General features: G+C 39.7%; 1 protein-coding gene across 2 annotated transcripts in view; it reads right to left on the bottom strand.

Moving 5' to 3' along the window:
* Window positions 1-19,650, bottom strand: part of HYDIN (HYDIN axonemal central pair apparatus protein) — a 354,255-nt gene that overhangs the window by 181,862 nt on the left and 152,743 nt on the right. For both annotated transcript variants that reach the window (XM_060129934.1, XM_060129933.1), the window contains exons 18-20: window positions 7,056-7,294; window positions 3,702-3,975; window positions 1,725-1,868 (exon numbers count right to left, since the gene is read on the bottom strand). In XM_060129934.1, the coding sequence (XP_059985917.1) occupies window positions 1,725-1,868; window positions 3,702-3,975; window positions 7,056-7,294 (657 nt within the window). The remainder of the gene's footprint in view (window positions 1-1,724; window positions 1,869-3,701; window positions 3,976-7,055; window positions 7,295-19,650) is intronic.

Raw genomic sequence — 19,650 nt, 5'->3', positions numbered from 1 at the left:
GAACTTGTACATCTCACCTCCTGTACTAGCCTATAAGTTCCCTTATTCATCTTCTGGCAGAGCACCTTATCCATGGTGGGTGTTCGACAGATATTTATTTAATATGAACAATATATATAGAATGCACCAGAACAAATGGCCTTGAACATTCTCTTGCTAGCCTCCGTTAACAGAAGGAACCCTGGTTTGTTCTCCCATGACCGGTTAGGCACTGCCACACCCAGTCCTTTCGTGTGACAGCACAGATCACACCACGGGATCTTCCTTAATGCTTGGTCTTCCCAGTTGGTTGTGAAGTTCATCACGGAGGGAATATTCTCACTGTTGTATCTCTACGACCCGACACAGTGCCTGGCACATGGTAGGTGTTGATAAATACTCCACTCCGCAGCCAGCGTGACTGTTTCAATGAATACATCTGACCATGTCACTCCCTTCCCTGAAGCCCTCCAATGGTCACCCAAAACAAAACCCGAAGTTCACAACATGTGTCCCAGTCATGCCACACACACCTGGCCCCTGCCCACTTCTCTAGATGGACTTCATTGTCATTCTTGGCATAATCTCTGTCTGAGGTGGCCCTTCAGGTTTTATGCTGACCAAGCTCTCTCGTGACTCAGGCCCTTGGCATATGCTGTTCCCTACCTCTCTCTCCCCCACTTGTCACCAGATCGACTTCTATTTGTCCTCCCAGTCCCAACTTGAGGCATTTGCTCAAGGAAGCCATCTATGACCTCATGTACAAATAAGGTCACGTCTCCTGATACATACTCTCACTGCAACTTATACCTCTTCTTCATAGCGCTGTTTAGAATTATAATTTAAACAATTAAATTTTAATAGTTTGTTGACAGTTTGTAATCTCAACCAGTCTCTTAGTTGTGACTATGTCAGATTTTTAGCACCCACACAGCCCTTGACCTAGAGGAAATGTTCCACACATACCTGTCCTGAACAGTAAATAATTCTCTGCTGGAAACCTGCCTAGGACTAGGTCAAGTCCTGCTGTGATATTTCCCCTCCTCTTCACCACCCAGCCCACTGCCCTGAGCAGCAGTCATCCCCATCTCTCCCCTGTTCTGGGCCTCCCCCACTTACCACTCACCCTTAACGGCACATAAAGTTATAGACAGTTATGGGCATATACATCAAAGAATGTGAATCAAATAGTTTAAGTTGTTTATTCCCAAGCAGTGTTAGGTGATCTACAAAATAGCTTAACTTGTGTCTCAGTTTCCTCCTGTGTATCATGGGAAAGAGAAGCTCCTGCAGAGATTGCTGTGAGGGACAAATGGGAAAATGTATGTAATGAACATGGCTCAATGCCCAGCACGTACCAATCAATAGTGGTAGCTATTCTTACTGGTTACTGTAATTATCAATAATTCTTCTCCAACCATTTCTATACTGTGATGTTTATTTTACCTAGTTAGAGTAAAATGATGGACTGAAATGCATTTTCAGTGCACTGGAATACCCCTTCACTTTGGTCTTATACATCAGGGATGATGGAAGTAGAATTTCTATGGCAATTCACTTTTCAAAAGAATGTAGGTTTAGATTCAGAATTTTTAGTTGAATGTGTATTGGCCTCTGAAGCTTAAAAAACATTGGCTGGGTGTGGGTGTAACAGGATTCCCATTAATTTAGCTTCCGAAATGAAAGCGTGAACATGCGCACCCCTAGCTGGAGCACCCGGCCCTCCCCAGCACAGCCCCACTGACCTTCTCCAGTCGGTATACGAGCTGCTTGGTGGAGAGCTGGATGAACGGTGCCACGAACTCACAGATGATGTTCACCGTCATCACCAGGCTCTTCCCCTTTTGTGTCCCGATGATGGTGTGGCACACCAGCTTTTCTTTGACTATCTGCAGACAAGATATACCAGCGTTTGTGGAACCTCTATAGCTTGGAAGACCTAATTCTCAACAATCAGCAAAATGATTCTCAACTACCTGCCTGGGGACACCAGGGTGGAACACATTTTTCTGAGTAGTGCATGTCAGGGATGGGTCTCTGTCACACAAAGTCTGATTGGTTAGATGTGTCCAGGATGGGTCCTGTGTCTACTGCTGACTGTCCCTGAGGACACAATCAATTTACATTCAGCTCATCCAGTGTACTTATGGAAGATTTATCAGGGCTGTTAGGGACTGGATACACAAGACAGTGATGGAAGATGCAGATAAAAATCCTTCATGGGCTATCACTGTGCTGTACACCTGAAACTAACACGACATTGTAACTCAACTACAGTTGAACAAAAATATTCAATGGTAGTTACACACAATTTCTTATCAAGGTAGTTGGAAGCTGGCTGGAAAAATTTTGCCTTTCACATTTGAATATTTAAAAATCGTGTACGGTAATTAACACTTCTTTGGACCTAAGAGCCTTAGATTTTTATAGAGTAGAAAGGACTCAAAGTGAATTTATAACACGAATAGCCTTTATTGAAGACTGCTCAGGTGTCAGATGTTAATGAATTCAAGTCTTCTCAATTATGTAGCAGAACTTGGAATACAGGGGAGATTTTAGTAAAGCTACAACTGAATTTAGAACCCCAGCAGCTCAGATTTAATGCCTTTAAAATACAGTCAACTCTTGAGAACAGCACTGTAAACATGCCTGCAACAGACTGTCAGTGTCTTGAGATGAGGGCCTGCATTCTATTCATCTTTGCATCCTTGGTGCCTAGCACAGTGTGTGTCCTGTGGTACATACTCAGTGAAAGTTGGCTGAACCCCTCAGTAACAGAGAGAAAGAACATATTATACACTCCATAATGGGAAATAACCTTCTTTTTTAAACTAAGGATGTGTTTTTCCTGAAAATGTTCTGTGAAGAAACAACGTAAGTGAAGCAAAGTGCCATCCGTGACCCTCGAGGAACTAAGCAGGGAACCAGCTTTCCCGTCTCGTTTGCTGGGAGGCAATTTCTTACTGTTTCCTATTTTCATGAGGAGAAAGTTCAGCATCACATCCTAATTTGGTGACACCAGCAGGAGCTCAGGTAACCATCATTTCTCATTCACAAAGTCTGCCTTTGTGAAGAGGCTTGTAAGTGATTTCAGAAGTCTTTCTTTTAGGTTGTTAATGGTTTCCAGCCTCCATGAGGGAATAGGAATAAACAGACACATGGTTGGATCTGCCTAAATGTCTTAAGCAGAATGGTGATAATGTGAATAAGAGCAGAACATCAGAGTTGCTGAAGATAAATGCAGCTCTTTCATTGATACATAAAAAGATGATGATTATAAATGTGATGCTGTTGAGTCAAGCTGAGAGGGAAGGAACTAAGGCTATCCCAATACCTGGATAGGAGAGGCAGCCGAGAAATTTTAAGAAAAACATTTTCTTAAAAATAAATATTAAGTGAATACTGCTAAGTATTAATCAGAGGCTTAGCTTTGGCCGGACAGTGGATGTCCCTCTACCAGAGACTTGCTGGCTCTGTTGACTCTGGGGATGAGAACCTGCTTTAAACAGTATTTTAAGACTGGGTTCATGGTAGCTGTAGAAACAGAAAACTCAGCAGAGCTGAACCTTGAATGCAATGGGTGCTGCCATGGTAACTCAGTGCTGTATGCAATCCTTGGGAAACCACAGCCTTTCTTCAGATAAATGTCAAAGGACTCTCCTAAGAAATAGAGCAAAGATTTATTTAGGAGAATAATAGCTTCTAAATGTGTGTCCTCTTACCCTGGGAGTGGCAGAATAGCCTTCAAGTAACACGTCAATCGTCTGGCCTGGGTACAGCTCCATCCTGATGGGGTGGAGTTGAAACACGGGGCTTTGAGGATCCCTGGGTGCCCGGGAGCACTGGGATTGGCAGTGGCTCTTAGCACTCCTCTTCTTAGCCAGTCTCTTCTTACCCAGCTTTTCTTGGGGACAGAAATCTTCATTCATCCAGAACAACTGTTGGACCCGACGTCCCTTGTTGGTCAACTTGAAGCGGTAATAACAGGTGTCCAGGCTGGAAAAGAGGAGGCAAGGATTGAGAGGATTCAGCTTTGAGTTGTTCCGTTCAGCTCTACAGCCTTGGGATTTACTCCTCCGGAAGTATTTAAAAAGTGAGCAACAAAATAGACATTATTATTTTTTTTTAATGTAGGAAGGCTAAATGGTGATACTGCTAGGAACTACTAGGACAAGGTAACATCTATTCGTTGGGTCATTAGACTTGAGTCAGTGACTTGAGTTTGGTCCCTGAGTTGTCATCACCAGGAAAGGGGCCGTGGGGAAGTGGCCCACCCATCCCCAGTCTTTCTCAGCAGGTTAAGCTGCCACATAACACACAGATACAGTTCATGTGAAAATCACTTCAATTTACGAGAAATGGTACTGAGAAGTGAAAGCAAAACAGCTACTGAAGGAGAAGTATATTTCAAATTGTGTTGAGTAAATTTCTAGTAACTAGTTAAATGTCTTGTGATGGACTCCATTTGAAGGGAACTTTAAAGAGAAACAACACATATCCTCTAAACCTTACCAAAGGTCAAGGGGACTATAATGCATCAGAACACCACCTGGATCGGTCATTTATCTCAGACTAATGTGCTTTAAAGATGCTACTACTTATGCATGCATGCATGCATTCATTCATCTATTCTGCAAATATTTACTAAAGACCTCTTTATTGTCTGTCTCTTTGCTAGACACTGAAATTTCTAAGATCTTGGAGGTGGTTCAAATGTGTTTTTGTTTGAGTTTTGTTTTTTTTTTTTAACTGATTTATAAGCTTACTTTAAAATATTCTCTTCAGGGAAAAAACTCATCTCAGGACTTTTAAGATTTATTTTTTATTTTTGGGGGCTTTGAGTTTTCATCCCATCTGTCCCTCCTTTGGAAAGACACCATGTCTAATAAGCAAGTTGAAGCTTGCTAAATAATGAGGAGTGTTTTCCAGTTGTCAGGTATAACCATTATTAGCTAAATATATGTCCAATGGGGCATGCTCATTGGAGTCTTCACTTTGTAGTTTGACTTCAGGGCTAAATGTAGGTTTTGGGGAAAATAATAAATAACATATACTATTTTATAAACTAGGCAGGGTCTCTCTCACTTATTCACAGTGTATCCTTCAGTCATCATAGCACCCCAGTAATACTAAGCATATTGATTAATTTTATTGATGAAGAAACAGAAGCTCTGAAAATTTAAAGGAGTTGTCCAAAAATATGCCATCAGAAGAGGTGGCATACGGGTATTTCTTTAGATCCCTGTGCCCAAAAAATTGGTAAACTTTTCCTGTAAAGGACTGAATAATAAATATTTTAGACCTTTTGGGACATGTGGTCCATCACAACTACTCAACTCTCCATTGTAGTGTGAAAGAAGCTGTAGACAATATATGTACATGAATGGGCGTGGCTGTCTTCCAGTAACAGTTTGTTTATAGAAACAGGCAATGGGCTGCAGTTTCCCCACCCCTGCTTTTGATGATTCTGGAGATTGCTGGCATCAAGATTTTATGTCAAAAAGAAGAACAACAGCGTTTAGGCAGAGCAGAAATTGGCAGCTAAAAGATACAGGTTTCTTCTATATTTGTTGAAAACTATCAGCTATCCCTCCAATTCTAGGCAAGTGTCAGAATATCCTTTGGGGCCATTTGACACTATTTGTAGATTAAGGAGAACATGTAATTAAGTCTGGTTTGCAGTATATTGTTTTTTGTAATTATATTTGAATGCACTTAACAAATAAATTTGGAAACAGGAATAGTATGCAATGACAAAATGCCCTACCATATGGTCAATGGATAGGAGGAGAGGAGCATTTTTCGTATCTAGTTGACACAAAAACTGTAATTGGATGCCTCTCTGAAAACATATGCAATTAACGATCTCACTTGCCTATTACTTAACTCCTATTGGTTTATGGTATTTTCAATTAAGTGCCATATTTTGTAGATGAAGCAGAGGAAAGGAGGTATGGATGGGTTTGGGGGGAGGGTTCCTAACAGTATTTTGTCAGGTACATCTCTAAACACACTGTGTCCATCTTGGTTTCAGGGCCTTAGGCCAAAAGGCAGGAGCATCCCCTTGAGATCTGTTCACAGCACTGAAACAAACAGGCACCAATTCAGCTGGCTCCTGAGCGTCAACTAGTGACAATGCATGACTCTTCTGAGGAACCATAAACAAACCCTCACACATGTCCTCCATGGTTAGTATCCAAATCCCATACATTTTTAGAGTCACATTTAGATCGTTCTGCTCAGAGATGTCTATACTGTACCACCTATTATTTAAATATTTAGACTCTCTAGCTTTTCCTGAGTGATCAGGTGGAGCCAACTACAACCACCTCAGTTGCTGGTGCTACGGTGGGGAGGCAAGCAGAGAACATATACGAAAAAAAAAATTACTGGCTTTGCAATACCTGGTAAGATACATTTGATATATATATACATATAAAATTTAAAAAAAATATTTATTTATTTGGCTGCGCCGGGTCTTTAGTTGCAGCACATGGGATCTTCATTGCCACATACGGGATCTTTAGTTGCGGCACATGGGCTCTTAGTTGCGGCATGCATGCGGGATCTAGTTTCCTGACCAGGGATCGAACCGGGGCCTCCTGCATTGGGAGCATGGAGTCTTAACCGCTGAACCAGCAGGGAAGTCCCTGCAATATATTTTTACCTTCCTAGTTATACTCTACTTAGGGTATCACTAAGATCCATTTGTATTTTCTACATTCATGGAGAGGAATTAACAATATATTGGAATCAAAGAAGAGAAATCATGTTCAAGATTCTGAATTTGTCACAGAGAAGCCACTGTAAGTTTCAGAGAAGAATATACTTCCTGTGAACCATCTCTTCTCTAGTGTAGAGGGACACAGCTTGGAGAATGTAACCAAACTATGACTAGGAAATGTCTTCTTGTGGCTGATGAACCCATCTGGAGGGGGAAAGGTGAAGATAGGGAAGGGAGGGGGCTGACGAGGCTAGCTGTGTTTACTTAAAAATAATTTTCCAAAGTAGGAGTGATGCTCAGCTTATAGAATATATGTGATATGCATAAAACTTGGTCCATGATATTTCCTTACCTAAAATGTGCTCCCAAATTGAGTTCTGGTGCAAAGGGCTTATCTGAAACAATGGTGGAGCCAATTCCTGAAGCCTGGACAGGTATCCGGTATGTGTTGCTATTTTCAATGTCCAAAATGACTGTGTCTTTGAATGTCAGTATGTCGTTCAGGTTGGCAGTCAGTGTCAGTTCAACATCACTTTCTGGGGGAACTGTGCCTTCCTTGGGTTCAACCGTCCAGAGGGACTTTTTGTGTGCCTGTAACACAAGACTACAAGTTAACAGTGAAGACATTCTTGGCTTTTCATTCTGCACATGTCAAAGCCCTCTGTATTTCAAATGCCTGGCACTGCAGAACTCAACATCAGAGACAAACATTATTTTTTTGAATTAAAGCAGCTGGGTGTTTGTTGGCTTTTCTTTTTTTTTCTTCAAAAAGCAATATGATTCTGAAGAGCAAACCTACAATTCTACTTTTGAATGCGCTGTGAAGATTCTTTACATCTCTTTCTTAAGACGACAGCCCAGTTCTCTAACAAGCTTATACTAATTATCTGCTCTAATCTCCAAATTCTGAGATACCAACAGAAGGTACAACATCCTTCCTGGAATTTGGAAGTTTTAAAAGAAATGTTTTTCAAATGCAGAGTTTCCATGATGTTATAGTAGGGATGAACAGCTTTCATTAATAAACACAATATAGGAAGTCATCTTCGTTCCTATTATTTCATCATAATCAATAGAATTTCATTTGCTAAAATTCCAAACTTATTTTGAAATGTGTGATAGGACTAAATTATAGAGTTGGAAGTGACTCCCACCAACCTGTTCCCTTTAACTGCTTAGATCCTCATAGCTCACTCTCTTTCCTCCCTAAGGTCACTCTCTTTCCTCCCCAAACAATACCTCTCAATGAAGCCTACTCTGACCATCACATTTTAAGTTGCAAGCCTTCCCCCCAGTATTCCTGATCCCCTTTACCCTGCTGTATGTTTTCCCCTGAGCATTCACCATCTTCTAACATTGTGCATGATTGATTTATCATGCTTCTGTCTCTTTGCACTACCATATAAGCTCTCCAAAGAAGGGATTTTTGTCTTTTTTGTTATTGTTGTTCACTGATACATCCCTAGGATCTATAACTATGCCTGGTACATAGGAGATGCTTAATAAATATTTGTTAAATGAATTCATATATCTGCCTTTTAATCAAATCCTTTGATGTTAGAGATCTTATTTATCATCTAAGGTAACTTATCCCTGGTTTTAATAACTCAAACTATTTGATATGTCTTCCTTATATTAGAGATACCTTTGTTTGTTTTTGACCTTCCAAACACTGGTATTTGGTCCACTCCCTTGGAGCTAAATAGAATAAATCAAATCTCCCTCTTTTGTTCAACAGCCCTTCAAATTCTACATCCAGCTTTAGAAGAAAACCCCATATGGCTCCAAAGTAAGTTGAAAATTTGGTTAAAGTGTCAAATAATAAAAAATGACTCATGCTATAAGCATCTTATTTAATTTAAAAATATAATTCTGTTTCTTTGGTGGTAATCTACTTTCCCAGGCTGCTTCTAAGATTTTTATCCTTGTATTTGATTGATTATAGTTCAGGTTCACTACAATGTCTCTAGTTATGGGTTTATTTGTATATCCTGCTTGGAATTTGCTACACTTCCAGAATCTGTGGTTTGATATGTTTATTTCTGAAAAATTCTCAGCCATTATGTTTTTAGATATTGTTTCTGCCTCATTCCTTCTCCTTTCCTTGTATTACTCCATTACACATGGGTATGACTTTCCTAGTGTGTCCTCTCTGTCTCAGCCTTCATCTGCATTTTCCATTCTTTCTCTGCCTGTGCTTCATTTTGGATGACTTCCCCTGAGCTATCTTCCAGTTCATTATTCTTTCTTCAGCTGTGTGTAATTCACTGTTAAACACATTTATTATGTTATTAATTTCAGCGTTTTTTGTGTTTTTGAATTCAGGTTTTATTATTTACTTTTCTTTTTATACATTTTTCAGCCTTTTGAGATTTTTAAAAATTCTGATTATGACATTCGACTTATTAGCTACTTTTCCTATCCTTCCTAGTCAACTGTAAATTTTATAAGCAAATTGTTCTTAGGATTTTTCAATACATATAGCAAATACACGTTCAGTGGTTCTAAGGTCCAGGTGTTGTGGGAGACACAAAAATGTCCAAAGCACCATTCCTGCCCCCAAGAAGCTGATAGTAATGACATTCAGAGAGACCACCGTGTAAACAACAAAAATGCAAGTCAGAAGGAGGTTGGGGTGAAAGTGCCTCAGGGAAATCTAAAGAACAAGGTGCATTTCCAGAGCAGAAGATATTGAAATTCTTTGACTGTACAACAAATTTCCAGACACATTTTCTTTTCTGTCTAAATGTGAAATTGAGCATAATTTTCAGGTAGTGTGATCCCTAACTATATATATATATATATATATATATATATATATTAGTTAGTTAGTTAATTAATTGGCTGCATTGGGTCTTCGTTGCAGCGTGCGGGCTTTCTCTAGTTGCGGTGAGCGGCGGCTACTCGTCGTTGCGGTATGTGGGCTTCTCATTGCAGTGGCTTCTCTTGTTGCAGAGCGTGGGCTGTAGGAGCCCAGGCTTCAGTAGTTGCAGCATGTGGGCTCACTAGTTGTGGCTCACGGGCTCCAGAGCACAGGCTCAGTAGCTGTGGCGCACGGGCTTAGTTGCCCCACAGCATGTGGGATCTTCCCGGACCAGGGCTTGAACCCATGTCCCCTGCATTGGCAGACGGATTCTTAACCACTGCGCCACCAGGGAAGTCCCCCTAAGTGTATTATACTATTGCTTGATAAAATTCAAATTTATTCTACTCTGATTTTATATATAAACAATTATCTCAAAATGAACACAAAGCACCATATCCCTATTTTGATTGCTGTATCATTTAAATCATTTCTAACAGTCCTGTTTTGAGGAAGAAATTACTCAGAAATATTTATATGGATAAATATTCATAGAAAATATTTAGTGATGACTAACAATGCACTGGGAAAAGGCTGAAAAAAGAACTGGTATAGAGATCATTTTGAAACTTCCAGGATAATAATGGAGAGGCAAAGCCAAACTCTCCACTTCACTGAGGAAGAGTCCCATCACTCCCTTGTGAATCTTTCTTGGCTCCCCGTATTCTTCTGAGTAGGGAAGCTCAGAATAAGCCCTCTGAAGAAAAGCACATAGAAGAAAACAACAACTTAAAAACAAATGTAAAATATACTCTATGGGCTGGATTTGAGAGGGCACTCCAGTCCAGAATTATCCGGCCTCTATTTAGTTCCTATGGTGTATTTCTCCTAGCAAATGTACAAACACATGTAGCTCTATGAGGGCTCAGGTACAATGTAAAGCTGCGGATCAGAAACTTCCTGACAAGCACAGATTGGGTTTGGAATAGAGCTGCTCTGCTTGATGATGGTTGTAAATAAGAAGAATGTATGTTGCAATTTGCAGGCAAGAGTTAGAAATTTCAGCCAGGCAGAATCTCACAGGATGGCAGTGCTTTGGAATGTCACCAAAATCCAGGTCTGGCCCCAAAGCAGATTCAGAGACTGGATTTGTTCAGTGGGCCCTGCATGGTCACTCTCTTGGGGACAGGCTCACAGGCACTTAAATAAGGAGAATCTAAGATTTAAACTCAAATGCCAATTTCCCAATTAACAACTGAGGAAAATTCTATTCCACAGACCACAGTGCTAATTATATTTCCTCCTGGTTTGAAAGTCTGAATGGGAACGAATAAATACATTGCATTTTAAAATTCAAATAAATTAAACAAAGCACAGAAGAACAGTTCTCAAGATTCTAAGTTGTTTATAAAGAGGATGTAGATGAATGATGATGTGGAAATTTTATTTTAATTTTGGTATTAATGGAAATTATAGGTTTAACTCTAAGTCCAGATGCCTGTTATTATTCATAACCTTTTAATATGGGCCATCTCTAGAGACACAGATATAAAAGAAAACAAACATTAAATACCACACTAGTTAAACTAGGGCTGAGATAAGATATTTGTATGAGAATTTTCTCTATTCAGAGGACACTTGCCAAAAGAAATGTTGATGCTTGTATGACTCAAATTGTTTTTCCAAAATTTCTCTCTAACTTTTCTACTCACAGTAAATTAGCCCTAGTGGAGTACTAAAATATTAAGAAGACAGTAAGCAAAGTCTGTCTTTCCAGAACATTAACCTGTATTTGTATGTAGTTTTATCTTAAAATATTAGTAACAAAAAGATAATAATCCTCATAAATTCAATTTTGGGGACTATAGATCAATTATTACTGGCAAGAGAAACTACAAGATTGAATGTCACTGTATTTTGCTCATGTTGAGGGTCAAAGAAATAACTTCTTTGCATCTCACTGTATCCACTTTTCAAAAACAGTCTGTGATAGCCCAGTCACAGCAATGTAAGGTTCTCTGGCATGCACTTCAAAACTCTTATATACGTAACTGATTCACTTTGCTGTACAGCAGAAACTAACACAACATTGTAAATCAACCATATTCCAATAAAAATTTTTTAAAAATAACTAACAAGGACCTACTGTATAGCACAGGGAACTATACTCAACATTATGTAATAACGTACAAGGGAAAAGAACCTGACAAAGAATAAATATTTATATTTATATATATATATATATATATATATATATATATATATATATATATATAAAACTGAATCGCTGTGCTGTATACCTGAAACTTACATGACACTGTAAATCAACTATACTTTAATAAAAAAAATTAGAAACAAAAAACAAAACTCATAGCCTCGACCCATTTCCCAGTTCCAAAGCCACTGCCACATTTGTAGGCATCTGTTACAGCAGTACCCACTCTCAGCACCAATATCTGTCTTAGTGAGCCGGGACTGCTATAACAAAGTACCGTAGACTGACTGGGTGGCTTATAAACTACAGAAATTTGTTTCTCACAATTCCAGAGGCTCTAAGTCTGAGATCAGAGTGCCAGCATGGTTGAGTTCTGCTGAGAGCCCTCTTTCAGACTGAAGACTGTTGCCTTTTCCTTGTATCCTCACATGGAAGAGAGCAGAGCAGAGGAAGCAAGCTATCTTCTGACCCTTAGTAGGGCACTAACCCCATCATGAGGACTCTACCCTTGTGACCTCATCTAATCCTAATTACCTCCCAAAGGCCCCACCTCCTAACACCATCACATTGGAGGGTAGGGTTTCAGCATATGAATTTTGGAGGAATACAAACATTCAGTTCCTGACATTCTGCCCCAGGCCCCCCAAATTCATGCCCTTCGCATATGTAAAATATATCCATTTCACCTAAACAGCTCCCAAAGCACATAACTTGTTTGGTTTCACAGGTTCACAGCTAGAGAGGAATTTTACCTCAGGATGAACGTACCTTGAGTCTCACTCATACCTGATTTAATTGATATTTAGATGAGACTCTAGAGTTGATACTGGAATAAGTTAAGACTGCTGGGACTGTTGGGATGGAATGCATGTATTTTGCATGTGAGAAGGACATCAATTTGGAGGGGCCAGGATGGAATGTTATGAACTGAATGTTTGTGTTCCTCCCGAATTAATGTTGAAACCCTATCCTCAATGTGATGGTACCAGGAGGTGAGGCCTTTGGGAGGTAATGAGAGTTAGATGAGGTCGTGAGGTGGAGCCCTCATGACCCGGATTAGTATCCTTGTTAAGAGTCATGAAAGACTCACTTCCTCTGCTCTGCTCTCTGTCATGTGAGGATACAGTGAGAAGTTATCAGTCTTCAGTCTGATCCAGCCTAGTGGTACTTTGTTATAGCAGCCTGAACTAAGACACAGTCCCAAAGTGAAAATACTAATATCCTTTAACATATTAACCACAGAAAATAACACAAAAGTGAGTTCTAAAGAGCTATAAATGCAAATGCAACTTCCTATAGATATTTTTAAGTGAGTCATTATAGCATCATTTCATTGGAGTTTTTATTACAGTAAATAGGAATCTCTGACATATCATTTTCAGTCTGACCTACATAATCAAAGTAATACATGGAAATAGATTTCCCATGCTTGAGTAACTAGCCCTTCTCTTTACTTAGAACTATCTGTCTTACTTTCAGTTGTTTTTATTCTAGGCTTTTATTTTATTTTGTCAAAGATTTCTCTCTTTAATGAAAAAAATCAGTAGATAATAAAGCTGGTTCCAAGGAGAATACAGAGACTGGTTTATATAGCCAGTGAAAGAAAAAAAAATGCTGAAATATAATTGCTAAGTTAGATATTTGTTTAATTTCCTATAGAACAATAAAATTACAACATTTGATGTAATCTTTTACATTTCTAGACGTCTTTTAGAATTTAAATTTTAATGTCCTGATTGACTTTGAAAGACATACAGTAATCATTTTAGGCTATTATTTTAGATAAAGTAATGCCAGCTGCTATAATGGAAAGATTCCTGATACTCAATGGCTTAATAATACAGAAGCTTATTTCTGGCTCACATGCATTCCAGTTGGTGGCAGGAGTGAGGACGGGCTTCTGTTCCATTCAGGCATTCAAGGGCCCCAGCTAAACAGATACTGACATGTTTATTAATTCATGGCTTCTAAGCCAGTGTGGACACTGACATCTGCCTGGCCAATAAGAGAATGGAGGGTCATATGCCAAGGTTTTATGCACAAGCCTGGAAGTGGCACACATCACTTCCGCTCACTTCCACTGGCCAGAGCTCAGTCACGCAGCCACACCTAACTCCAAAGGAGGCTGGGAAATGTCATCTGCTCTGGCCCAAGAGTAAAGGAGGACAGGCGTGGTGAACTGCTAGCTACTCTCTGCTCTAGCTACCTTGTTGGTTCCGTATACTGTCACGTCCTTAAGTCTTCCCCCAACTCAGCTTTTGGAAGGTGAAGAGTTCACTCTATCAGAACACAGAAGTAGGAGTATAATTTGGTATTTCAACTTCTATGGGAATTGCAGGCCTGGAGTTCATATCTATCTGCTGTTAGGACAAATGGAGGGGCAGCTAGAAGATACAATAAAAATGTTCTAGGCAGGATCATCTCATTCTGTTGGCCCTTCTTCCCAAATATATGGCCTTTGAACACTCTACACAGTTTTACTCATTTATGAGGCTCAGCTTACAATCAAAACATAAGTCAATGCCATTTTTGTCCTTCTTTTATCAAAAAAACAAATGCCTTTCAAAAGAGGGTATTGGCAACGTCAGCTTTCCTGTTCTAACCATTTATTTTCCTCGTCTAGCCAGTAGCACAGGTCAACCCTCTGTCTACAATAAAGAGAGGGTGTCACCAGCCTAAGTGCTATTTCAAGTCTGGGGACATTAGTTTTCAACGGATGGGTACCATTTCTATTCTGATTCCTGCTGACATGGGTTGGCTGTTCCGGAAAGAAGACCTGAAGTTGCTCTCCAGGGCTGAAGTGGTCAGTTTTCTTTTTGATGAAGCTTATTAATCAATGTTTGGCATAAAACCAGGCAGCAAAGTACATCCTAGAATCCAAGAACAAGGCACATTAAAATGCCAGCTGCTGGGACTTCCCTGGTGGTCCAGTGGCTAAGACTCCGCACCCCCAATGCAGGGGGCCTGGGTTCGATCCCTGGTCATGGAACTAGATCCCACATGCCGCAACTAAGAGTTCATATGCCGCAACTAAAGATCCCACATGCCACAACTACAAGATCCCACATGCGGCAACTAAAGATCTCGCATGCTGCAACTAAAAAAAAAAAAAAAAAAAAGATCCCGCACGTGGCAACGAGGATCCCATGTGCTGCAACTAAGACCCGGTGAAGCCAAATAAATATATATATTAAAAAATAATAATAAAAAAAAATAAAATGCCAGCTGCTAAGGTACTGGACTATCCTTACCAAAAGTCAGGCTCTAAACCACTCTCACCTTATGTCTCTTTGGTATTTGGCTTTTAGGGGTATCCTTTGTTTTTAGGGAGGACTTGGCCTATGTGACATTTTATGTTATTAGATGGCAAATTTGACTAAAGGAGGGATGGATGAATGATAATCATAGCTATGGAGAACATTTGGTAACCCTTTCAAAATAACAATACAGCAAGACAACGACTGATAGGTTAGGAAGGAAGGCTCTAAAGGAAAAGAGACATTGTGGTTTGAGTCCCAGATCTGCCACATTGCAGCTGTTGGACATTGGGCATGTCACTTAACCGTGTCCAGCCTCAGCTCTCCCACCTGCAGCTCATGAGACTGACTGCACCTTCTGCATAGAGTTGATGGTTAAATGAGGTGATGCATATAAAACTCAGAATAGTGTCTGGCACACAGTAAGTCTCCATAAATGACAGCTATTGTCATCATTTTACCAAGAGCTGAAATGTCCCACATGACACAATTATGGGCTCAATAGTATTTGTCCCTGAAATATATTACAAAACTGAGACAGTAAGGATGGATGCTAAGAAAGCATTAACATACAATACTCTTGCCAGAAGAGAAGCATCTCATAAGGGTTTACAGTACGCAGAAGTATAAGATGGCTACTCCTACTCCATCTCCTGGTGTCCGATTATCTTCTCCTAGTTATTAAATCAAACGCTAGTCTAGGCACTGCTGTGAGGGGATTTTGCAGACGGAGAGATTACCCCAGTGTTCCTGACTTACGCCGGAACACAGAGCCCTTAGAAGGGATCGGGCTCTTCCTAATGAGGAGATTCCAAGCATGTGAGGGTCTATGGAAGGGGTACATGGTGGGGAACTGTGGGGGGCTTGATGGCTGACAGCAGTCCCTGGCTGACAGCTAGCAAGAAAATGGGGCCTCAGTTATTCAACTGAGAGAAAACAAACTTTGCCAAACCTGAGGGGGCCTAGAAGTGGATCTTTCCCTAGTCAAGCCTCCAGAAGGGAATGCAGCTCAGTCAGCATCTCGATCTCAGCCTTCTGAGATCCTAAAGGCAGGATCCAGCCAAGTCATGTCTGGACTTCTGACCCATGGAAACTGAGGTAATACATTTGTATTGTATTAAGCCACTAAGTTTGGAGTAATTGTTTATGTAGCAATAGAAAACTAATACAGCGTTCCAAAGATGAAAAAAATTAGCTTTCCTAAGCCTTCTACCAAAATTTCAGCAACAGCTGCCTCTGTTTTTTCTATGAATTGGGGCTAGAATGCCTGAGTCATTCCAGTAGCCCATGAACAACACATACAGGAGGTTGGTTTGTGTATGTGCATATGACTGTGCAAAGGATGGAAAAATTGTGATCTTTTGCAATTCAGAATTCCATGCCCACTGGTGATAAGTGTTAAACCCTCCTCCTTAGATATGAGGGTACACATATCTAAGGCTAACATTTGCTTTTTATTTGACAATAGAGCATTAGCACACTTAGGCAGTGATCAGGTCCCAAGGTAAAACAGTCAGAGCTTTTATAAATTACCCTATCATGTACTTAATATTTGCCATAAAAGACAAAAGTGTTTGCACATGTCGTTTCAACAGTAAACGAGAGCAAATACACTCAGGCAGACCTCCTATCCTGCAGTGCTAATGACTATGAAGCTTGAAGAAAACAGCACTGTGCCCTTTTCTCTAAAATGACTCGCTTGCCAGTTGAAATCTGCAGGAATTTCCTTCCATGGAATGAGAGGACACAAATGACAACAGGAACCAAGGTGCAGAGTCAGGGATTTCTCTGGATTTATACTATTATCTCAGCAGATGACCAATTCTTTGTGGAACAAGAACAATGAACAGTCACTGAGGCCTTTCTCTTTTTTGTCCTCTAAATGATATCTGTAGTCATATGGTTCTCTGCCCTGAAGTGAGTCACTTTGCTGCTTAAAATAATTAACTGAACGTTAGGAGATGAAGTACAAAAGAAATGATGCCGGAGCTTTATAAGAGAAGCAGAGAGGGTCATCATTAAAAGAGGGGGCTTTAAAGTCACATGGAGACCTGTCGGTCAACTGTGGACTCTGCCCATTTGTAGCCAGGTGGCTCTGTATTAATTTTTAAAATCTAGGTTTCAGTTTTCTCATCTGTTAAATGTATTACTTGAAGAGGAAATAAAATGGGTGCCAAGCACCTAGTACTTTGTCTACCACAAAGTAAATACTCAATAATTGGTGGTTATTATTAACGTTATCATTCAAAACCTCACGTCCAGTTCTCCTTCCTGCTTGCACCCTCCCCAATCTAGTTGACAGGAATCTCTTTCACAGGCCTGATCCTATGCCTCTCTTGCTGGAAATTCTGGATGGCTCTCCAGTGTCTGGACCAGTGGTGCTGAATTTTTTTCCCCTTTGAGAAAGCTATGGAACCCCTCCATAGAAAAAGTACACACACACACACACACACACACACACACACACACACACACACACACACACACACACACACACACACACACCCCACACATAACCCAAACTTTACATATAATTTCCAGGGTTCATGGACCCCCAAACATGGTGGGTGTTTCTCATCTTTTCTGTTTGAAACAAAGGCAGCCTGCAATCAAGACTGGTGCACCAGATAAGAACCTATGGCCTGGAGGATTTGTTCCAAATCCTTTGTTAGAGGGCCCCAATGCACTTTTCCAGGCTTACTTCCCAGGCACTGTCAATTTCCAACACACACCCTCGGTTTCAGCCACACCAGATCTTCCCGAGTGTGCTGTACATCATCACTGCATTTAACTATGCTGTTCTCTGGAAATGTACACCCCATTTCCCTGTCCTTCTCCTCCTTATGCCTCAAGTCTCCACTCAAATGTGCCTACCTCTGAACATTTTTAATTTTATGGAAGAATTAGCCACTTCCTCCTCTGTGCTTATATATAACATAGCGGCACACTGTAATACTGTGTTATTTTTGTATCCATTTCTTTTTTTTGGAAACTGTAAACTCTTTGAAGAAAGAGATCATTCTTATGATTTTATGAAGAAAGATCATTTTTATGTCTCTCCCTTCAGCTAGCAGAGTTCATCCCAGGCATGAGGAAGATGCTTAAAAATACTTATTTATTGGTCAATAAATATATGAAAAATGTTCAGCATCACCAGGAAGCCAAAGAAACACAAACTTAACTAATGATACAACACTTTTTTTCATCTGCCAGTTCAGTAAAACAAACAAAATGTTAGCAAGGGTCTCGGAGAGGGTGACATTCTTTAACACTGACGGGGGTAGGGTGGGTAGGATACAAACTGGTACAAACTTTCTGAGACATAATATCAAAAGATGTATCAATACTCTTAGTTATGTTCATGCCATTTGACCCAGCAATTGCATTTCTAGGTATTTAGTCTAAGGAAACAGTTAAAGATGGGAGCAGCAATTAAGATGTGAGCATTGTTTACAGTGGTGAAAACCTGGAAACCACCTATCAGTAGGGGATTATTAGTTAGTTAAACAACTGTCGTGGAGCCAAATGATGCAATAAAGTCAGTCGCTGAAAATGATCTGAACAGGAATACTCCTTAATAATTCATATCAAAATTGACTATACTACATTGCTGAATGAAAATAGCTGGTAATGAAATAGTATTATTTGACGGTGGGGGGTAGGAATACACAGTCAGACACACAAACACAGTAAAGTTTTGGAAGATGTACACCAAAGATTTTATAGTGGTTATCTTCAGGGTGGCATACAGTGATTTTTTTCTCTATCCTTATAGAATAAACAGAAGTTAAGGAAATGTTATTTGTGTAACAAGAAGACACACGTATATTTCTTGAATAAATAACTCATTCTAAAAGGATACGATCACTCTTCTCTTTAGAGAGCATTTAATTTTAACTCTGCTCTCTTGCTTCAGATTCATTCCCAGTTTCTTTCTTTCTTAGAAGCTTTTTCTTTAAAAATAAACAATACACGTCACAGTGTTAAATTCAAATGGATTCAAGGATAATGAGTCTCTCTCTCTCTCTCATGCCTGTGCGTGATCACTAGTTACCATCCCCAGAGGCAGCCACTGTTTGCTGTTTTCTGCCTGGCTTTTCAGAGAAACTTTGTAAGTAAAATTAGACATATATGTATTTATATTATTACATATATACTTTTCTTGCATAAATGGTAGCATACTTATACACTCTGTCCTGAAGCATGACATAAATTTTTAAATTTTATTTGTATTAAATGTATACACATACACAATTTCCAAAGTTAAATGGTTCTAGAAAAGTTATATTGTGAGAATTTGGTAAAGTTGCAGGATACAAAATTAATACACAGAAATCTCTTGCATTCCTATACACTAACAACGAAAGATCAGAAAGAGAAATTAAGGAAACAATCCCATTTACCATTGCAACAAAAAGAATAAAATACCTAGGAATAAACCTACCTAAGGAGGGAAAAGACCTGTACTCAGAAAACTATAAGATACTGATGAAAGAAATCAAAGACAACACAAACAGATGGAGAGATATACCATGTTCTTGGATCAGAAGAATCAATATTGTGAAAATGACTATACTACCGAAAGCAATCTACAGACTCAATGCAATGGCATTTTCCACAGAATTAGAACAAAAAATTTTACAATTTGTATGGAAACACAAAAGACCCTGAA

This window comes from Lagenorhynchus albirostris, chromosome 19 (assembly GCF_949774975.1).
Source record: "Lagenorhynchus albirostris chromosome 19, mLagAlb1.1, whole genome shotgun sequence".
In the NCBI taxonomy this organism is placed as follows: domain Eukaryota; kingdom Metazoa; phylum Chordata; class Mammalia; order Artiodactyla; family Delphinidae; genus Lagenorhynchus; species Lagenorhynchus albirostris.
This window is presented reverse-complemented; position numbering and strand designations above follow the sequence as displayed.